Source organism: Larimichthys crocea, chromosome X (assembly GCF_000972845.2).
Source record: "Larimichthys crocea isolate SSNF chromosome X, L_crocea_2.0, whole genome shotgun sequence".
In the NCBI taxonomy this organism is placed as follows: Eukaryota; Metazoa; Chordata; class Actinopteri; family Sciaenidae; genus Larimichthys; species Larimichthys crocea.
Window position 1 is genome coordinate 11,412,366 of NC_040020.1, and position 21,197 is coordinate 11,433,562.

At 39.8% G+C, this 21,197-nt stretch overlaps 3 protein-coding genes across 5 annotated transcripts; 2 read left to right on the top strand and 1 right to left on the bottom strand.

The window, feature by feature from the left end:
• The first annotated feature begins 1,853 nt into the window (after window positions 1-1,853).
• On the top strand, window positions 1,854-5,138 carry tppp2 (tubulin polymerization-promoting protein family member 2). The gene is made up of 4 exons (XM_010741133.3): window positions 1,854-2,019; window positions 3,062-3,253; window positions 3,525-3,678; window positions 3,961-5,138. Exons 2-4 carry the CDS (start codon window positions 3,063-3,065, stop codon window positions 4,150-4,152), a joined length of 537 nt encoding a protein of 178 aa, XP_010739435.2. The 5' UTR covers window positions 1,854-2,019; window position 3,062; the 3' UTR covers window positions 4,153-5,138.
• Window positions 5,139-8,466: 3,328 nt separating this feature from the next.
• On the top strand, window positions 8,467-11,240 carry LOC113746721 (cerebellin-2-like). Of its 2 annotated transcripts, none has more exons than XM_027283766.1 (5): window positions 8,467-8,559; window positions 9,055-9,168; window positions 9,580-9,759; window positions 10,617-10,748; window positions 10,862-11,240. In XM_027283766.1, exons 1-5 carry the CDS (start codon window positions 8,490-8,492, stop codon window positions 11,161-11,163), a joined length of 798 nt encoding a protein of 265 aa, XP_027139567.1. In that variant the 5' UTR covers window positions 8,467-8,489; the 3' UTR covers window positions 11,164-11,240. The 2 variants fall into 2 exon arrangements, with proteins under 2 accessions (XP_027139567.1, XP_027139568.1); XM_027283767.1 differs by having other exon boundaries at window positions 8,505-8,567.
• Window positions 11,241-14,622: 3,382 nt separating this feature from the next.
• On the bottom strand, window positions 14,623-17,525 carry LOC104927120 (erythroblast NAD(P)(+)--arginine ADP-ribosyltransferase). 2 transcript variants are annotated; one of them, XM_027282597.1, is made up of 3 exons: window positions 17,399-17,525; window positions 17,177-17,276; window positions 14,623-15,767 (listed from the first exon to the last, which is right to left on the bottom strand). In XM_027282597.1, the coding sequence occupies exons 2-3, from the start codon at window positions 17,249-17,251 to the stop codon at window positions 15,003-15,005; spliced, it is 840 nt and encodes a 279-aa protein (XP_027138398.1). In that variant the 5' UTR covers window positions 17,252-17,276; window positions 17,399-17,525; the 3' UTR covers window positions 14,623-15,002. The 2 variants fall into 2 exon arrangements, with proteins under 2 accessions (XP_027138398.1, XP_027138399.1); XM_027282598.1 differs by lacking the exon at window positions 17,399-17,525 and having other exon boundaries at window positions 17,177-17,369.
• Window positions 17,526-21,197: the final 3,672 nt, after the last annotated feature.

Genomic DNA, 21,197 nt, shown 5'->3' on the forward strand with positions numbered 1-21,197 from the left:
TTCTGCTTTAAAAGCGGGAATTTCAGGTATAACTCACACAGTAAGGTCAAGTTGTCAGCAAAATAAAAAACTAATGCAGGCTACCCAGAACATAAATAAAAGCATGTCATTTGAAGAATCAACACATCCCATCATAGAACATAACACACAAGGGAGGAGTTTCACTTTCTACTAGTGTTTTTCCTAAAAAACAGCATTTGATATGGGTGAGGAGTAGACTTTGCACTACTGGTTAGTATTTCCAAGTATTCAAAAGTAGTCCTTCACACCCTGACCTTAACTTTCCATTTGACTGAGCAGTGAGTTTCATGATGGTGCATGATGTCAAAACAACTTGCTCTGTTTGTCCTGTAAACAAAACACAGACCGTCAGCATTAGTACGTGGGTACCAACAGGATCACATTGTAAACCTGAAAAACAATGCAAGGTAAAAACACTGCAATACCAGAGGACAATGCTGAAATAATGACACATGAATCTTTTATATTTTAGCTTAATCGTAATAGAAATAGATTGCAAAAGTAAACTGAAGGGAAAGGATTTGTTTTTACTGAATAGATTATCTATTACACAGACTAACACCACTCAACAACATCTCAGTTATATTTCTCTATGCTTTTACTGTATTTATAACTAATTTGGTAAATCTATGAGTAACAAGTCTATATTAAAATACCTATTTTTCATTACCTTCAAATTTCACATTATGCTGTATGCATATCTATACACATATAACTTATGCCTATAACTTACTGCATGTGGGCAGGGAATATTTAAATGGGACTTAATTAAAACGTCTTTGGAAATAAATTGGTTTCATGTGCCAGAGAAACCAAAAAAAAGGTTGAGTCAGGCTACGGTTGAATATGCCCTTGAAATCATATATCCCATAGCGGATGCTCTGTATTAATGAATGTGGTACTATTTTTGCCTTTTGTTGTGATTGACTATTATTCAAGTAATAGTAATTTCCTCTATTTTAATTAAAATGATCTGATTTTAAAACTCATTGAAAAACAGTTGTCCCAATCCTCTCAGAAAAAACACCATTACACAATATATATGGTACTGTCATTGGACAGTGATTTCATTCATACAATGAAAAGTAGTTTATCAGCCACTAGAGGCCTGTAGATTTAACACTTTCAGTTTTGTTTTTTCAATGTGGTGAACATTTCTTTTTCAGAATTGCACAATTTTACTTACTTTCCACCAATGCAAGTTAGTATATATATATATGATTGTTTGTCCATGTACTGAATTTCAAAGTATTGTTTGTATTATAGTGCAAGTGTGGCACATACATGATTATGATTTAAAAAAAAGGCCTGCTCTGTGTACCTAGTCTGATATTTAGTGTGACTGATTTAAAGCTGTAAGATGGGATAATCTTTCCTGTAATGTGCTGGCTTTACAGCTTTACTGTTCTTTGTCCTTTGAAGGGCCGCACTCATCTTTGTCCAGACAAGAGGACTCTTGTGACAATGACAGTAAGAGGGAATGGATGGCAGAGCAATGGAAAGTGGGTATGACAGACAGAGAGATAAGTCTACTGTTTTAAAGGGGAGAGAAGAGTGAGGACAGTAAATTATAAGGAGAATGGTGAGAGCAATAATGTTTATTTATATAACACCTGCCCAAAAGAATAATGCAATGATGAATTGAAATGCAATGAAATGAACAGAGCTTGATAAATGTTTTCACAGAAGCGAGTCTGTACTCAGAAGCTAGGAGCTAATGAGACTGAACAGACACAAGAGAGGCTGAGTGCCCATGATGTCATTGACTGTGCTGGTCGGTACTCTCTCCCTCCTCCCTCTCCCTTCCCTCTCTCCTCCTGCTTCTCTGTTTCTCTCCATCTCTGTCGTCATTGTGAGAAAGCCTGGGAGTGGCAGGAAGGAGGCGAGGCAGAGGAGAAGGAAGAGAAAGAGGAGGAGGAGAACGAAAAGGTTGAGCAGTTGTACGCAAATCAGGATTTCCTGACTATTTACGCAGCATCCTTCTATTTACGGCAGCAGGTACACTTTACTCTCTCTTTTTCAGCATCACGGTTGCATACCGTAGCCTCTAACCCAGTGAAGGGGAAATAGGAACAGCAGCACATAACATGTCTCAGGAAATTCAGTAGTTGCCATGACTAGATCTTGTCTTATTTCATTATGCAGTAATTCCAACTGTAATTTATTTCAGATAGTGCTGTATATTGTAATATTAGATTTTCTTAAACGGATGCAAAATTATTCACAAAACCTAATGCAACCGTGCAGAAATAGATCTACAGTTATTTACATACATGCTTTTGTGTGGTATTTGCTTTTAAGATTTTAATGTGCTATTTTAAGCATGCATGAAAAGTAAAAAAACAACAACTATTTGAGTCAATCAATTAATTCTCTTTCTTTAAATGAAATGTATTATTGTAAATCTAAATCATGTTTTTTGTCACTGTTTGTTACCAAACGTAAATGAATGTACATTCTTACCTTTTAGCAGACAACAATTATTGTGAACAAGTGTGTGTATCTGTGTGCATATGTGTGTGTGCGCCCGTGTATATGTGCATGTGTTTGTGTCTATGTGTGTGTGTGTGTGTGTGTGTGTGTGTGTGAGAGAGAGAGAGAGAGAGAGAGAGAGAGAGTTAGAGAGAGAGAGAATGAGCATGTTTGTTCATTTACGGTAGATGCAGAGTGAGCAGCAGAGCAGAGCAGCCATTTAGAAATTGAGCTGATTGAATTAAATTGCAGCAACAGCGGCTCGAGTAGCACCAACATAATGATGGATATAAAAGTGTGTGTGTGTGAAAGAGGGAAAGAGAGAGAGAGAGGGAAAATGTCCATTAAGACTGATGATGGCAGCTGTTTCTTGGCAGACTGATCGTCAATCAGCTAATAGAGTCATTATGAATTTGAGTGAGTTTTCTAATTTCACAAAATGTCTTCACAGGGATAGAAAGAAAGAAAGAAAGAAAGAAAGAAAGAAAGAAAGAAAGAACCATCATGTACTACCTGAATGTTTAACTGCACACTGACTGGAAATGCACATATACTGTGTTTCTGACAGTATGGCCGCGGGTTCAGTGTCTCAAGCAGAGGTTCAGACCTCCTTCCAGAAATTTGCTGTCCATGGAGACACTAAAGCCACAGGGAAGGAGATGAATGGCAAGAACTTTGCTAAGATCTGCAAGGACTGCCACATCATCGATGGAAAGAACGTTACCACAACAGATGTTGACATAGTTTTCAGCAAAGTCAAGTAAGATTAACATAAATTCATAATGTAGAAACCCTGTCACAGTGTAACAAAGAAAAGCTCAAGCAAAGCATTGATCAAATTATATTACATTGACCCCATGATGCTAGATGAACAGTCAAGGGATTACCAAAATCCTTTCATCCACTAGACACCATGGGTATACTGTATGTTCAACATTTAATGGAAATTCATCTAATTTGGCAGAGATACAACATGTCAATACAATTCAAGTAATAGTTGTTGACATATTTCAGTCTGTGTGTTTCCTCAGGGCAAAGTCAGCTCGTGTTATCACATTTGAGCAGTTCACCCAGGCCCTGACAGAGTTGGCTCCCAAACGTTTTAAAGGAAAAAGCAAGGAGGAGGCGCTTCAGCAGCTCTATGGTCTCATTGTTGGTAAGGAGCCTGCCAACGCTGGAGTCACCGTGAGTATTTCATTGTCATTCCTGATCCTGCCACTGGATGGTGCCAAAAAAACAGTAAAATCCAAGGCATTGGGTCGAATGGACATTCTTTTACAGTATAAATCAGTTATTTTATTGAGATAATTCATAGAAGTGCTGAATAATTTAGTAATTATTAAGTAACCAGAAGGGATGTGTGTTTGTGTGTGTGTGTGTTTGCATATCTGTTCTTACGTTAATGAGCAAATGAGTGAAGATATTATTCATTGTTTTACTTTAAAGTTTATCTTCTATTGTTTTTAGAAAGTGGCAAAGGCAGCAGCTGTTGACAGACTGACAGACACGACCAAATACACTGGAGCACACAAGGAGCGGTTCGACGATTCGGGCAAAGGGAAAGGAAAGGCCGGACGTGAGGACATCCCAGACAACAGTGGCTATGTGGCAGCTTACAAGGGCAGCGGCAGTTATGATGACAAAGTCAAAGAAGCATAATTCTCCTAAGAGATTATGAAAACATTGTTTCACCAATAACTTGTTGGGTAATTAATATATTGGCTACTCTATTTTGAAGACAAAACAATGATACTGTATACTGTGTATCCTGTGGGCCCCGCATTCACCACACTCAGATGAAGAATGAATGAAAAAACATATAATTGGAGTTTCAAGGTTTTCATAAATGACAATGGGGAAGAGATAATATCCTGAAAATAATCCAAAGATAATGGAAATACGTATAGATATGGAAATGCTGCAGTATAGAGAGAAATGCTGAATGGGTCTTAGCATGAACAACTCATAGCATTCTGTGTATTGTCAGTGATTTTACATTGACCATAACCTTAAATTGTACCTTTAGCCAAGTATGTTTTAAAGAAACTAACTCTGCTTTGTAGCATAGCTTAACACTGTGCCTTACTATTGATATAGCCACTAGTGTGAATACTCTGATATACTGTAATGTGCTGCTATTCTCAGTGACCTTCATGCAATTAATGAAAATTTAGTTGGCTTTAGGAAAGTCACTCCTTCACTTGCTAAGCTTATCACGTTATATTTCAGTGCCTTTAGCTACATGAGCAATCGTACCTATTATTATTCTTGCCATAGAATTTATTCATATCATTGAATTAATTGTATATTATATTATATGAAATATAATATGTAGAGTGAAAAAAATGATATTGATGAAACAACAGTACAGAATACTCTCCCTTTGTCTGTTCCCTATTTCTTACTTACTGGCCATATAAATCTGTTATCTTTGATTCACATACTGTATAATGTATTCCTTCATACTGTTATTTTGTTCCAAGTTGAATCGATTAAGAATGTCTCATTTCTCGCAGAATTAAAGGCTGAAAAATGTATTTTAAGACAGAACTGAATGTTGACATTTTCAGTTTCTTGTACGTCTCACACAATCAAACCTCAGACCAAAGTGAATGTAAAAATCTAAATACTGTAGATACATGAAAATGCACAACATGGATATATTATCATGTTATACTTAATTTGTTTTATGATTCACTCATATAGGTGGGATGCTGCAGTGTACCATAACAATGCAAGAGGCTTTTGTTCATATATGAACATTTGGGCAGTATACATTATAATCTTGTCAAAAATGACTTTTAGTGGAATGTGTGTATGAATGAATGTGTATATACTGTACATGTGAATGCACACACACACACATGTGTGTATGAATGTATGTATAGTACATGTGAGTATGTGTATACATTTTTTTCCCTCTATTTGTTCCTTTATTATTTTTGTCTTATGCTCAGTAACTCCAGTGTTACTTTGTTATATAATTTCTTGAAATTCATCAAACAAGGACTTTTAGACCTTGTTATTAGCTTTTACAGGAGATGGATTCAGAAAACAATTAAAGGAAACAATTTCTCAGATAAAAACAAAACAAAAAACTCTTTAAAGTAATGAATGTTAAGGGAAACCCAAGTGCAGCTGATTTCCAGATAAATCTAGGACACAATTTCATATCATAAAGAGTCTTTGAAGAACAATAAACACTCAGTATACACTCATCCTCTTACCTGGACCCTCCTTGTAATGCGACACTGATGGCATTTATGGAACCATTATAACAATTCTTATTGTATAGTAGCCCTGACCAGATAAGTATCTCCTAGTTTTTGTGGTGGATAATAATACAGAACCTGTATTGTCAGCACCATAATCACTGAGACCAAATACTAACTTAATTTTTTTTTTTTTTTTTTTTTGGGAGGTGGCGGGGGGATTGTCAGAAGTAAAGATACGTGACACTTTTTAAAGACATTCAAACTGCTTTTTGGGTCACCTGAAACAAGCTATAAACACAACACTGACATTTTTTTGGAGATGGCCTTCTGAAGTCCAACATTCATATAAATATAGGTAAGTAGGTAATAAGATATACAATAGCTCATTTATTGTAGCCACTATGACCTACAGAGTGTCTTCATCGCTTATAAAGACTTTTCAAGACCTAATAAAAGAAAGAAAATTGCTGATTGTGGCTTCTCTCATACACTTGGGGATGCACACCCTAGTCAAAAACAAAACAGTGGGTGCGGTTGAATAGCATATTTTGCTTAGGAAGGTTCCAAACTGAATGAAATGACCTGGAAGTATTTATGGGACAGCCATGATATATAGCTGTTCAGATTCCCTGAATGTTAAGGAAAGGTGCGTCAGTGCTTCCTTTCATATCTCCTTTAGCACAGGATACAACATACAATCAGTGTTTAGGAAAGGACATAAGAGGAAAATACACTGCCAGCCCAAATGCATGCTCTAATATTTCGTTGGAGCGCCTTTAGCTTTGTGTACGGCACGGATTCACAGTGGCATCGTTCCAATAAGCTTCTGCAATGTCACAACATTTATTTCCATCCAGAGTTGCATTCATTTTCAGCCAAGATTTTGTATTGATGATGTGAGAGTCGCACCAAGTCTTCTCCAGCACATCCCAGATTCTCAATGGGGCTGAGGTCTGGACTCTGTGGTGGCCAATCCATGTGTGAAAAGGATGCTCCCTGAACCACTCATTCACAATGTGACCTGATGAATCCTGGCATTATCATCTTGGAATATACCTGTGCCATCTGGGAAGAAAAACTCCATTGATGGAAAGTCCTGGTCATTCAGAACATTCAGGTAGTCAGCTGACCTTATTAGCCTAACTAACGGAACTCATAAAACTTGTGGTCTTTATGAACTACACTGTGGAGACAAAACGTCCCACTATAAGACAGGAGACAGAATAGTATATTCAATTTAATTCAAATCAATTTTATTTGTATAGCCCAAAGTCACAACGTACATTTGCCTCAGAGGGCTTTACAATCTGTACAGGGAGTGACACCCTCTGTCCTTAACTACATTACACGCCCTCGGTTCGAGTGAGGAAAAACTTGCCCAAAAAAACCCTTTTAACTGGGAAAAAATGTGGAAGAAACCTCAGGAAGAGCCACAGAGGAGGGATCCCTCTCCCAGGATGGACAGACGTGCAATGGATGTCACGTGTACAGGACAAATCAACACAAACATATTGTACAATTATAATGACTGCAGAGTCCCCCGGCAGTCTAATCCTATGGCAGCATAACTAAGGGATGACCAGAGCCAGCCCTAACTATAGGCATTATCAAAAAGGAAAGTCTTAAGTCTATTCTTAAAGGTGTTGACCGTGTCTGCCTCCCGAACCCAGAAAGGTAGTTTGTTCCACAGAAGAGGAGCCTGATAGCTGAAAGCTCTGGCTCCCAATCTACTTTTGGAAACTATAGGAACCACAAGGAACCCAGCATCCTGAGAGCGCAGTGTTCTAGAGGGGTATTAAAGTATTATGAGCTCTTTTAGATATGATGGTGCCTGATCATGAGGAGCTTTGTATGTAAGGAGAAGAATTTTAAATTCTATTCTAGATTTAATAGGTAGCCAATGCAGGAAAGCCAAAATGGGAGAGATGTGATCTCTGATCTCGGTTCCTGTCGGAACACATGCAGCAGCATTCTGAATTAACTGCAAAGTCCTAAGAGACTTATTGGAGCAGCCTGATAACAAAGATATTAAAGATATTATGGGAATAAACACAATGACTGCAGTAACATTTAAGCACAGGCCCTGCACTGGTGAGAGTTAACACTCAGTTGCTCTTAAGTGGGCCTAATAAACATGACCAGGAGTAGCTGCCATGAAAACAAGTAAAGTAAAAAATTACATTAATAAGTGACTCACAGTATTTAAAGTCAGAAACTCTCCAGTGATCTTCTTAAACCTTTACCAACTCAGATTTAGAGGGCATGTAGTCCAAGGTTTTTGACCACTATTTAACATTTAACAATAAAATATTAATAATACTAGTGTCAGTGTTCTACTTTATACTTTCCTTCTTCCTCATGATCCAACTATGATTGACAAGACTATTGGGAACACCTACCTAACACCTACCTAAACTAAACTAGGGCTTTGACCGAGTGTCATCAGTTTCCAATAGAGGGACAGGTGCACAGGAATAATGCAGCAGGCTTAAAATAAACAACAAACTGGGCAATCCTATCAGCTAACCTGACACCTGTGACCTAATAGCTACCACATACAGGCTTTTGTAAGATACAATCTATAGGAGATTTTGATATACACTGGTCACACCCTGTCTGAAGAGCACAGGGTTGAAAGTGTTTATGGGAGGGGAAGTTCATGTGAATAAGATCTCTCCACCCACTTGGTCATAAAAATGACATGAAGACATCTCTTACAACCTGTCATTGTGTATATACTGCAAGACCCAAGGTCTTTACTATTTTTAACTTTAACTGTTTATGACTATTATTGCTGTTTTAACACTTTTGTCAGTACAGATTGAAGAAGAGATTCTCTGTTCTCTCAACAGTGAGTATGTATGTACTTATTTTTTACTAAAATGAGATAATAAACCTGCAGGTTTATTTTTGTAACATTAAGATGTATTAATATGGATTTTATTGAGGAAAAAGTTAATTTTAAATTTTGCATTTTCTGAATTAAAATCCTTTTCACAGTACATTAACTGGAGCATTTCATGTTACAATGAGATCATCAATGAATGTTCTTTTTTGAACCTGTAAAAATAATTTTGTCAGATAATCAAATAATATTTAAAGAAACAAACAAAAGATTAAACAAACTGAAAGTGACAACTTCTGCTAACAACCCTTTATTGACTTGAATTCTTGAAACTAAATGTAGTGTTGTTCATTCAGTACAAAGGACATCAAATTCCATGTTGTTGCTACATTGTCTTTGTATGTGAAAAAAAAAATCAGAAGTGTTTACTACTCTGCTCTACTCTACTCTACTCTACTCTACTCTACTCTACTCTACTCTACTCTACTACTCTGTCTGCAGAAATTTCCTTTTATTGTGAGATGAGAGTTATAGCATGCACTCTGTTCATCTTGGGCCTGCTGTGGGACAATGGGAGAGCTGAAAACACTATCAGCAGCCTACGACTGGCAGCAGGTAAACTACACTGTTATTTAACAATTGTACAGTGCAAGTACAACTTGGAGAAAACCTGGAAACCTTTACTGCACATTGTAGATAGGTCACAAAGATACTTGATCAAATGTAAGCTGGCCACAGAGAAAGAAATAGAAAGGGTGATTGTATTGACTCCCTATTTTGTCCCCACCACAACCTATATTGGATATAAATATTACAGCAAACTCCTCCAGTTAGATCTATTTTGAATATTATTTTGATAAACAGATATTACTGAAATGTGATAGCATAAAACTACACATACATACTATATATACTGCATGTACTGTATAGCCATCTTTAAGTATGAGTGTACCAGTTTTATAAACAAGTACAAGCAGCTGATTTCAAGGTCAAATACACTCTTTTCTTTTGCTTCCACATTTGTAGTAGCGTGGGAGGGAGAACTGCCGTGCAGAAAGTGGGACTGTGAATGCGCATTCAAACGCCAACGAGGCTGCTGCTGTGCTGCCCCTGAGATCCAAGAAGTGGAGGATCAAATCTTTAAGAGAGTCATGGACCTGTCGAAGGAGGTGTCCCAGCTGAGTGAGAGCATCCTTGAAGTCATAGGTAAAATTATTTGTGTTCTTTTGAGTCTATTATTTACAAAAAGGATTTGTTTGCTATATTCTATAAATATAGTCACCTAAGTCTTACAAACTGGACCTAAAATTGAATGCTGACAAAATAATCTCAGTTATCTGTACAGCAAATGTACAAATTTCCATTTTCCTGTGGACTTTGGGGTTTTGTTTGTTGTGGAAAAATTGCTGAAGTCAAAGGTCAATGATGAGGTCAGGAAGGAAGAAAGTGTTCAGGAGCCTCTGATGTCTTATGCTGTAATATTTATTGACGCTTGGCCAAGGAGAATTAGAGACACTCTCAAAGTACATCTGAAGTGCTTGAGTCGATTTCACATTCTGCCGAACTCGTGCTGGTAGACTGGCACCTACTATTCCCAACCAAAGCCAAACAATTGATACTGCTGAGGACCTCAAGGCCCACACATGACCTCGTGTAACCTTAGGATAGAAAATTCCATAACAGTTCCATGTTGGCTTAAAATTTTGCAAATCTCACCAAATTGATTTTTAAGCCAAAAAATTAGCGAGACAGGCTATGTAGCTATGTTGGAAAATGTTGCCCTCTTTTATTATCCCATGTATTAAGGTCTTATTTTATCAACTGTTCTTCTAGATAGCTGTTCGTGGGTACATAATTGAATTGGAGATTTGAAATGTGGCAAATCAGAGGTCTACAGCCAAGCTAGAGAAGTCATCAAAGTGCTCAGAAAGAAAATAACTAAGATGTGATTAAAAGCTCCAAAATAGCTTGAACCTCGAGGTGAGATTATTCCTTCTTGTGTTAAAAACGCAATCTGACAAAAATACAATGAGAATGTCTTTATCCCTGTTCCTTTGTCTCAGGGAGGATAAGAGTTGCATTCACAGCCTCCATGAGCCGCAGAACAAACTGCTTTGGACCTTTCAACTGGAACAGCCCCATTCCTTATGATGTCATTACCCTCAACCATGGAAATGGATATAACCCCGCCCTGGGTAAGTATTCACAAGTGGTAATTTCAACACCATAAGTACAACCAATGTTGAGACCAAGCCTATGGCGTAGTGCAAATGAAATTCAAAATATATATATATATTGTTTGTTTCAGGCATATTCACAGCTCCCAGTTCCGGACTATACTCCTTTTCCTTCACGGTGTACTCAAGGTTGGGTAAGGAAGGCGAGAGGATGTACTACAAGGTGCAACTCATGAACAATGGGGAGGTGGTGGCATCCACTTGGGAAGACAACAGAGAGGACTCAGAAGACAGCAGCTTCCAGACAGTATTGCTGCCACTGCAGCAAGGAGACCAGGTCTATGTTGAGCTTATGGAAGGCAGACACATATGTGGGATTGCTGAAGGCCTAAACACATTCTCTGGCTCCTTGATTTACTCCACTCTGGAGTGATATTGATGTATTTCACTGCAGTGTGTCTGCCTGGTCCAAACCTTATAATTACTTTTTTTTTTTCTGAAATGATAACACACACACACACAAAAGTGAACATAAAAGATGTATTTTGAAGCATGCTAATTATATGTAACTGCACTGTTTTGTAGAACTTTAATAAAAAAAAATTATTATGTGATTATAAGATTTGATTTATATTTTTGTTTGAAGAATGGTAAAAGTAGGAGGTAATGCCTTAAATACAAAATTAATGGTACTGAGCCATATCAGTCATTTAAATTATGTACCTATTTGGTAGTACTATCACAACACCAGGTTAGTGTACAAGTGCAGAGATCTGTTCATGATTATTAGTGATTTTGTTAACTGAATAATCATATGTTGTGAGAGGTGTGTTTGTCTACTAGTTACCGCACATGGATACACCCATGGTTTTAGCCTGAAATAGAGCCTTTCTTCTTATTTATGGCAAAGAAAAAAACACACCAAACAAATAAAGTAACAGAACATTATTTATTGTGACAAAGAGAGGTCCTTCCATTGTAAAAATTAGTATTGATGCACCAGTACTTCAAAATTACTTGCAATACACATATATTAGCTGAACTGATACAAAATGGTTACAAACAAATAGTATAGCAAATTGTGTAGCTACTAAGTACCTTTACATTACTTTATAATAAATGCATAAATAAATCTCAAGCTTGGACTCTGGAGGGAGGAGAAAAATTCACATTACTACATGAGTTACATGATTCTGTACAGTATAGCAGAGTAAAGAGAAGTAATTCCAAGCGTAGTTACTTCTTAAAACAATTAACACATAAATCATTTCTTGTTAGGTGTTTCCCAGCCCTGCGGAGGTACAAGAGAGGATAGATAGCTCCAAGCCAAATCATCAAACAGAAAGCCAAGGGATGCCCAAGACACACTATGTCCTGATCTATTCTACCAACCAAAAGGAACATAATGACCACAGGCACATAGCTGAAAAAAGTAGTCACCAGAATGATCAGGACTATACTGAAAGCCCTTTTCTTGACCTCATTAGATACGTCCCTCTCTCCTTCCCCTGGCGAGGGCTGTTTCAGAGCTCTGAGGACTGATATGCAGCAGTAAGCATTAATAATAAAGACACTAGCAAATGTTATTGTGTATATGGCCACTGATCTTGGATCGCCGTTGCATAATAACATTTGGGCTATAGCAGTAACAATGGTTTCCAGCCAGATAACACAAGAAAAGGTCATCCTATACCGTAGGGGTTTATACCTGAGATACAGCACAGGGTGTACGACTGCAAGGTAGCGTTCAACACATATAGAGCTCTGGAATAGAATCCTGGGTGTGAATAATATGCTGATGAATTTAATCATTATATTTTGTAGCATTGCAGAGTTGGAATGAAAGCTCATGGACAACATAGGTAGTTCCAAGAATCCGACAAGTAGCTCTGTGATGATCAAGTGGAACTCAAACACTTCCATCCTGTCTGTCCAGATGACAGGAGATGATATGATCAGCCACATCACCCAGCAATTTGGAGGCAGGGAGATCAGCGTATAAGGCAGAAGTGCAGGAAGAAATACAGGAGAATTCTCACAAAGAGTGCAGTCATCTGTGTGGTTTTCTTCTCTTGTAAGGTTTTGCATGTTTCCTGGAAGGAAAACAGAAAAGCAGCATGGAGGAAAAATATATAAATAAATAAAATCTACAATTCTTCGATAAGTAGGTTCATTAAACTTATTATCTTTTCTCCATCTTATCATCTTTACTTATTTTTGTTATGTCAAATTCATTTTTAGATGTATCAAAAGTCTAGCCCCAGAGCCTCTTTCCATATCTGAAGACGAGAGCTTAACAGAGTAACTAGCAGCAGGTAAATGGCAACAGTAAAATACCACACTGGGGATCCAAATTTGGACAATCATCTCTCTCTATAAAGAGCTGTCAACCCTTCAAATCAAATCAAATTATTCTAGATATAAGATCTTTTGAAACAAATGTTATGTGCTGATTAAAAGCAGTACTTTTTTTTTGCTAATTGAATTCTAAATCACTAAAGTGTATTGGTGTATGGTCTACGTGCATTGCTGTGTATTGTGGTAAGTGTTTATTACTGCATTCATATATCTGTAGAGTATTTTGCTTTCATCACACCAAAAGCTGTGCAGTACATTGCCAGGATTTAGGCAGCACACTAGTTTTATTCCCTGTGTTCCTGTATTTGAACTATATGTTAAATACTTTGTTCTGAAAAAAGACAATATATGTATGCTGTATGAGATTACTCTGATTGATGATTCAATTTAGTGTTTCAGATATTTCATTGAAAGGTAAATAAAGTCAAGATTTGAAAGCACTAACCTTGTCTTGCAATGAAGTTTGTTCCCAAATGTGCAGTAGATGCTCCAGCTGTAATCACACAGTATGTGCTGTGAAGGCTGGGGCTTCTTTACATTTGTTTTCCTCTAGTGATCCGTAATCAAATAATTCTCAATGACTAATTCAGTGGTATGCAAAACTTGTATGCACTGTCGATTTGAATAAAGATGGTTTGGTGTTCGTCAGGTGTGGTGGTCAGTAGAGATTAAAATATACAGCGCTAGAGAACTTAAAGATGGACAAGTATGCAGTACTGTATATGCACATTATTGTGTTTAATTTGCTCTGCAGCAGAACAACTGGTCTCTCATATGTATGTAATTTTGTAGTTTAGGATATTGTGAGTGTTAAGTATGACCTTTTGTTGTGTAAGAGATGGATGCAAATAAATGTAACCAATTCTAATCAGAGAGCTATGCACATGCTCCTGATGGTCTGGACTGCATCATTCAACATTTCAACAATATGAAATTCATGGATGGATATATAGACTATTTTTTGCATATAATTTTGTCACAGACTTTTGAAAAGACTATTTTTGAAGACTATTTTTTATCAGTTTGATCACAGTTAATGGGGCATCAGCAGCAGCATCTCTAACTGTGTAGGACTTTCTTGTCATTGTTTTGCAGGTTTCAGCCTATTAAAGGATGTTATAGAAGTCAAAGAGCATTAACTCGTAAACTGTCATCCACCAGAGTTAGTCTTTTGTAAATTTTATTTGTCAGTGACACAGCATTGTCAAGTGGGAGGGCAGTTACTACAGTAAAACAACTCAGAAGTTGGTGTGGGTGTTCCTGAAAGCACATACTGTATACAAATGATAACCTAGTTCATTCATTTTATTATCTAACATTACAGGTTTAAGAATTTTAAATTAATTAAAGTGTTGAATACATAATTATAGTAGCTGGTGAATACATTTGAATGGGAGGAAAGCTGTAGTTTATCTAAAGCCGCCACATATGCATCATTTATGTGGAAAATACAAAACACACACACACACACACACACACAGACACACACACACACACACACACACACACACACACACACACACACACACACACACACACACACACACGGCTCTAAGCAACTTGAAGACTCAGCTGATAATTTTACGTTTTGAACTTGAAGTTTAATAAAGCATTGCACATGGAAATTAGAGCACATTGCATTAAGCAGTTTAATGACTAGTATTCACTTAGCAAAAGCAGGAATTTTCCACCAACAAATTTCAATAACATGTCAAAATAACTCATACAAATTGTGCACAGTAATTAATGATTTACGTTGCCAGAGGGATGTTTAAATGTAAGCCCATAATGAACAAACAAACCCAAAGCATAAAGTGAGCAGTAAGTTAGCAAATGTTATCTGTTAGATCATCTAATCAATTGAGTTGCGACAAGCGAGTTAGAAGGTTTAATGATGGCAAAATGTTTTTTACACTAGTTGTAGTACAACTGGGCTGGATACTCATGGGGAATTTTGCAGTTCAGACTGCTCTTCATCCCTACACCCTCTAATACATAGATGACCTTACAATCTTTAAGACCTTCAATTTTACCACCTTGACCAGACAGTTTCTCAGTTATCTTAAAAATCTCATAGGGCGGGATGAGCACTTCCTCTTCATTCCAAATACTTGAATAGTTTTTCAAAAAAGCACCTAAACAGGTCTTAATTTTAAAGCAGGTGACGTTGCCAAATATTTGCAAGTCTGGCCTGTACGAGCTGGAAGAAAAGGAACCAAATCTAAATATTTGGTTGACATTGCCAGTAAACTCAGCCCAGGTTCGTCTGTAGGTAGTGTGACAGTAGGAATTGTCGCTATTTAAGATCTGGATGGCAGATGTCAGCAGGAAATGTAAAGAGTGGAATTGGAATGTGGAGCCATATTTTCTCCTCTGTGTTCTGACTGCATCATTGAACGTACTGTATATATCATCAGATGTATAAACGCAGATTGCATGCATGTGATCTTTGGTTAAAGTCTTATCCTTGTTTTCTTTCATGTTCCTATTAGCACATTGTTCTGCATTTATCCAGGCAAGAGCCTGGGAATGTGCAGCCTTTTCTACCTCAAAGTATCTCTCTTGAACTATGTTCATCATTGCTTCATTGCAGCCAAAGTACATGTCATCAACAGCATCTTCAACCATGCTCAATGGGATGCTCGGACTTGAATCTCGGAAAGTGAAGTTGAAGCGGATCTAAAAGGGAAACAGAGAGAGAAAGAAGGAGGTCATTAAATATTAAAACTGCACTTAAAAACTATCCCATTTGAGTTGTGATGCAGACACTAACTGTCACACATTTTACTGAATAGGCCCAAACGCTCAAAACTCTGAATTATGGCAACACTGAAGTTATAATGCTTGAAGTAATACAATGCCATTTCAGCAACAATCACGTATGCATATCTTAATTACAATATAGAATATTAACAGAACAATAGGTGTACCCATGCAACAAATGCTATATGGAAAATGCAGGTTCTGTTCCCAACTTGTTTAATTGAATTATAGAGGAAACAGATTCACCAATACTAGAAGTTAATATTATTAATTGAGACATCAGTGTATCCTAGTATCTTAAGCAAGATTTTATTCATGCTTATGCACTTGGTCTCTAAATTAAGCACATTGTAACGGGTCAACTACAAAGTATGCTGGGGTACCAGTCAGAGTCAAGTCTGACAAAAAAATAAATAAAACAGAACAAAAATAATGCAGTCAACCCACACAAAAATAATAACCAGGCAGCTTAGCACAGCAATAATAAAGCAATCAACACACGTGCAAGATGATTTTCAGAATGTGAATATATTTTTTTTCCCCTGCCTGAGTAACCAAAAAAACAAAAGAGTTCAGTTCAGTCCTTGGTTGGGAACTATCTGTTCCAGGTTTTTCCAACACCCACAGTTCAGTTCAGGCATGCGCCAAACAAAACAAAAAAATCCACTCCGGGTTTTACCGCGGACACCCACACAAAAATAAGGAAATAACTCAAAATAAACCAGCGTCTCTCGTCGCAGTGCAGTACCAAGACAAAAGGAAAAGAACAACAAAAACAAATGTACAACGGGTACTCACTGTACCGAAGTTTAAAGTAAATGTGTCAGTCTGTCAGTCGGTCGGTCGGTCGTTCTTCTCCACCGGAACCGGCACCTCCTGACGCTTGAAACAGTCAAAAGTCAAAGTCAAAGAAATACACAATCCACTCAGCGGGACGAAGGGACTCCAACGACGCATATATGAAACGTGGACTTAAACACATGCTTAACAACACTATGCACGGTTCCTTCACGACCCTCTGGACTCTCCTCTTCCTACCTCCCCTCACCGGTGACTTGCACCTATGGTGGTTTTCTTCCATTGGAGTAGGCGCTGACTGTGGGTGGATGATGGAGGAGGCCCATGGAGGGAGGTGTGTTTGAATGAAAAAGGTGTGTAGCAATGTGATTCGGACTGTGCAGCGCTACAACATATATGTATTTTTCTTGCACATATGGAAAGTAAAGCAAAGCAAAAGTATCTGTGAACAACTCAAAGTAATGGTGTAAACATTCATTCACCGATAACATTTGTAAAATTTTGGTAATGTCACATCCTCCACTCACCGCCATGGAGTCTACCGGCATCATCCAGCAGAGGAGTAAATACAGTGAAGCAAAGATCATCACGTTTCCCTTCATCACTGCAGTCAGGCAAACTGTAAACCTGAATCACATTCAACAACGGTGAACTGCATCACATTGTGTACTTGTAACAAAGATAAATAAAAAAAACAAGACATTAAAACATATGTGACACACAAAAGCTGGTTTGAAAACTCAACTCACCAAATTTCAGGTTGAAAAAAAATTGTCAAAGTCAGAGGTTGTGATCAGACAAGTCCTGAGCTTGTGTTGAGGACTCAAGTCAACGACAGCTACATATATACGCTGACTCTGTGGCAGGACATGCCACAAGTCCTCCCACATACATGCACATTTTGCACGTCCGAAGTATGTGGGCTTATTTATATGCAGTAGATTGTTTTTTGTCAGCTCTTCAACTTCAAGACTTCCTTCCTCTTCTTGGCCCTTTGAATAGGCAAAAAATCAAATGTGCAGAGAACTCAAAATCAATAGTGTAGCAATTATGAAAATAAACCAATGTCTGTAATGTTCACATATTATCCACTGTGCTGAGAATATGGTGACACTTTGTGAAACTGCCACACATGCATGTAGCTAAGATGTGTGGTTTTGGTATGAGCATTCTGTCTCAAGGAAATGCATCCACCTTCAGTCAATCATCGACCAACTGCTCAAAATGATTCACTAAACATTATAAACTTTTATTTTATATGCAAATCCATCAACAGTTTAGCCACTGTAAAAAAAGCAGCAGCATATTAAATGACCATATGCAAAATTACAATTGAAGCTCCCAGCTCTTACTGTTTAATGATACAGGTGATACATATGGTAATATATGTAAATGTTAAGGATAATTAACACAAGTTCTACACAAGTTTTCAATGCAAAACAAAGGCCAAAATTCCCAGTCATCAGAGCTCAGAGTACAGGCACACAGGTGCAGGTAGAAATAATAACAGTCCCAGAATTCATCACAGCAGACATGACTGATATCTGCACTAGGATGGAGATTTTTTTTTTAAATAATCTATGATTGTGGTTTTGTAAGCTCTTAGTATCACCTTTAAAGTCTACAGAAAGAAAGAACTGTTGGATTCTTTAGCACTGGGAGGATTTGGTTTGGAAATGTCCAACCAGCTACATTAAACATCATGTCACTTTGAAGTTATGTAGTTGTTGTTGTTGTGTAGTTATTGTAGTTGTTTGATGTACTGGTGTCCGTCCGTCCGTCTTCTTCCGCTTATTCGTAGTCGGGTCGCGGGGGCAGCAGCTTCAGCAGGGAAGCCCAGACTTCCCTCTCCCCGGCCACTTCTGCTAGCTCTCCCAGGGGGACCCCAAGGCGTTCCCAGGCCAGCCGAGAGACATAGTCCCTCCAGCGTGTCCTGGGTCTTCCTGGAGGGACGTGCCCGGAACATCTCACCAGGGAGACGTCCAGGAGGCATCCTCACGAGATGCCCGAGCCACCCTAACTGGTTCCTCTCTATGCTGAGGAGCAGCGGTTCTACTCTGAGCTCCTCGCGGATGGCCGAGCTTCTCACCCTATCTCTAAGGGAGAGCCCAGCCACCCTGCGAAGGAAGCTCATTTCGGCCGCTTGTATTCGCGATCTCATTCTTTCGGTCACTACCCAGAGCTCGTGACCATAGGTGAGGGTAGGAACGTAGATCGACTGGTAAATCGAGAGCTTCGCCTTTCGACTCAGCTCCTTCTTCACCGCGACGGACCGGTGCAGAGTCCGCATCACTGCAGAAGCCACACCGATCCGCCGGTCGATCTCCCGTTCCATCCTTCCCTCACTCGTGAACAAGACCCCGAGATACTTGAACTCCTCCACTTGAGGCAGGATCTCATCCCCGACCCGGAGACTGCACTCCACCCTTTTCCGGCTGAGAACCATGGCCTCGGATTTGGAGGTGCTGATTCTCATCCCAGCCGCTTCGCACTCGGCTGCAAACCGCTCCAGAGAGAGCTGAAGGTCACGCTCCGATGGAGCCAACAGGACTAGATCGTCCGCAAAAAGCAGCGACCCAATCCTGAGGCCACCGAACCACAGCCCCTCAACGCCCTGGCTGCGCCTAGAAATTCTATCCATAAAGGTTATGAACAGAACCGGTGACAAAGGGCAGCCCTGGCGGAGTCCAACTCCCACGGGAAACAGGTCCGACTTACTGCCAGCAATGCGGACCAAGCTCTGGCACCGAGAGTAAAGGGACCGGATAGCCCGTATCAATGGGTCCGGAACCCCATACTCCCGGAGCACCCCCCACAGGACCTCCCGAGGGACACGGTCGAACGCCTTCTCCAGGTCCACAAAACACATGTAGACTGGTTGGGCGAACTCCCATGCACCCTCCAGGGCCGCGGTAAGGGTATAGAGCTGGTCCACAGTTCCACGACCAGGACAAAAACCACACTGCTCCTCCTGGATCCGAGGTTCGACAATCTTGCGGACCCTCCTCTCCAGGACCCCTGAAAAGACCTTCCCGGGGAGGCTGAGGAGTGTGATCCCCCTATAGTTGGAGCACATCCTCCGGTCCCCCTTTCTGAAGAGGGGAACCACCACCCCGGTCTGCCAGTCCAGAAGCACTGCCCCCGATGTCCACGCGATGTTGCAGAGACGTGTCAACCAAGACAGCCCTACAACATCCAGAGCCTTGAGGAACTCCGGGCGGACCTCATCCACCCCCGGGGCCCTGCCACCGAGGAGTTTTTTGACTACCTCAGCGACCTCAGCCCCAGAGATGGGCGAGACCACCACGGGGTCCCCAGACTCTGCCTCCTCAAGGGAAGACGTGCTGGTGGGATTGAGGAGGTCTTCGAAGTATTCCTTCCACCGACCCAAGACGTCCCCAGTGGAGGTCAGCAGCACCCACTGAATATAGTGTTGACAGTGCACTGCTTCCCTCGCCTGAGCCGCTGGATGGTTGTCCAGAACCTCCTCGAAGCCGTTCGAAAGTCGCTCTCCATGGCCTCACCGAACTCCTCCCACGCCCGAGTTTTTGCCTCCACAAAGCAAAAGTATCCGTGAACAACTCAAAGTAATGGTGTAAACATTCATTCACCGATAACATTTGTACAATTTTGGGAATGTCACATCCACCGCCCGCCAAGGAGTCTACCAGCATCATCCAACAGAGGAGTAAATACAGTGAAGCAAAGATCATCACGTTTCCCTTCATCACTGCAGTCAGGCAAACTGTAAACCTGAATCACATTCAACAACGGTGAACTGCATCACATTGTGTACTTGTAACAAAGATAAATAAAAAACAAGACATTAAAACATATGTGACACACAAGAGCTGGTTTGAAAACTCAACTCACCAATTTTCAGGATGTAAAAAAAATTGTCAAAGTCAGAGGTTGTGATCAGACAAGTCCTGAGCTTGTGTTCAGGACTCAAGTCAACGACAGCTACATATATATGCTGACTCTGTGGCAGGACATGCCACAAGTCCTCCCACATACATGCACATTTTGCACGTCCGAAGTATGTGGGCTTATTTATATGCAGTAGATTGTGTTTTGTCAGCTCTTCAACTTTAAGACTTCCTTCCTCTTCTTGGCCCTTTGAATAGGCAAAAAATCAAATGTGCAGAGAACTCAAAATCAATAGTGTAGCAATTATGAAAATAAACTGAGCCAACAGGACTAGATCGTCCGCAAAAAGCAGTGACCCAATCCTGAGGCCACTGAACCGCATCCCCTCACCGCCCTGGCTGCGCCTAGAAATTCTATCCATAAAGGTTATGAACAGAACCGGTGACAAAGGGCAGCCCTGGCGGAGTCCAACTCCCACGGAGCCCGAGTTTTTGCCTCCGCAACCGCCGAGGCCGCATTCCGCTTGGCACGTCGATACCCGTCAGCTGCTTCAGGACTCCCACAGGCCAAAAAGGGGCTGTAGGCCTCCTTCTTCAGCTTGACGGCATCCCTCACCGCCGGTGTCCACCAGCGAGTTCGGGGGCCGCCACTACGACAGGCACCGACCACCTTACGGCC

What these genes read in the sequence shown, in the direction of transcription:
- tppp2 (XM_010741133.3), top strand. Translation starts at nt 3,063, where the DNA reads ATGGCCGCGGGTTCAGTGTCTCAAGCAGAGGTTCAGACCTCCTTCCAG. An exon ending in ATAGTTTTCAGCAAAGTCAA is followed by an intron (nt 3,254 to 3,524) that starts GTAAGATTAACA and finishes GTGTTTCCTCAG; the next exon opens with GGCAAAGTCAGCTCGTGTTA. An exon ending in CTGCCAACGCTGGAGTCACC is followed by an intron (nt 3,679 to 3,960) that starts GTGAGTATTTCA and finishes TATTGTTTTTAG; the next exon opens with AAAGTGGCAAAGGCAGCAGC.
- LOC113746721 (XM_027283766.1), top strand. Translation starts at nt 8,490, where the DNA reads ATGACTATTATTGCTGTTTTAACACTTTTGTCAGTACAGATTGAAGAA. An exon ending in GAGCATCCTTGAAGTCATAG is followed by an intron (nt 9,760 to 10,616) that starts GTAAAATTATTT and finishes CCTTTGTCTCAG; the next exon opens with GGAGGATAAGAGTTGCATTC. An exon ending in TGGATATAACCCCGCCCTGG is followed by an intron (nt 10,749 to 10,861) that starts GTAAGTATTCAC and finishes TGTTTGTTTCAG; the next exon opens with GCATATTCACAGCTCCCAGT.
- LOC104927120 (XM_027282597.1), bottom strand. Translation starts at nt 17,251, where the DNA reads ATGAAGGGAAACGTGATGATCTTTGCTTCACTGTATTTACTCCTCTGC. An exon ending in TGCCGGTAGACTCCATGGCG is followed by an intron (nt 15,768 to 17,176) that starts GTGAGTGGAGGA and finishes TTTCCCTTTTAG; the next exon opens with ATCCGCTTCAACTTCACTTT.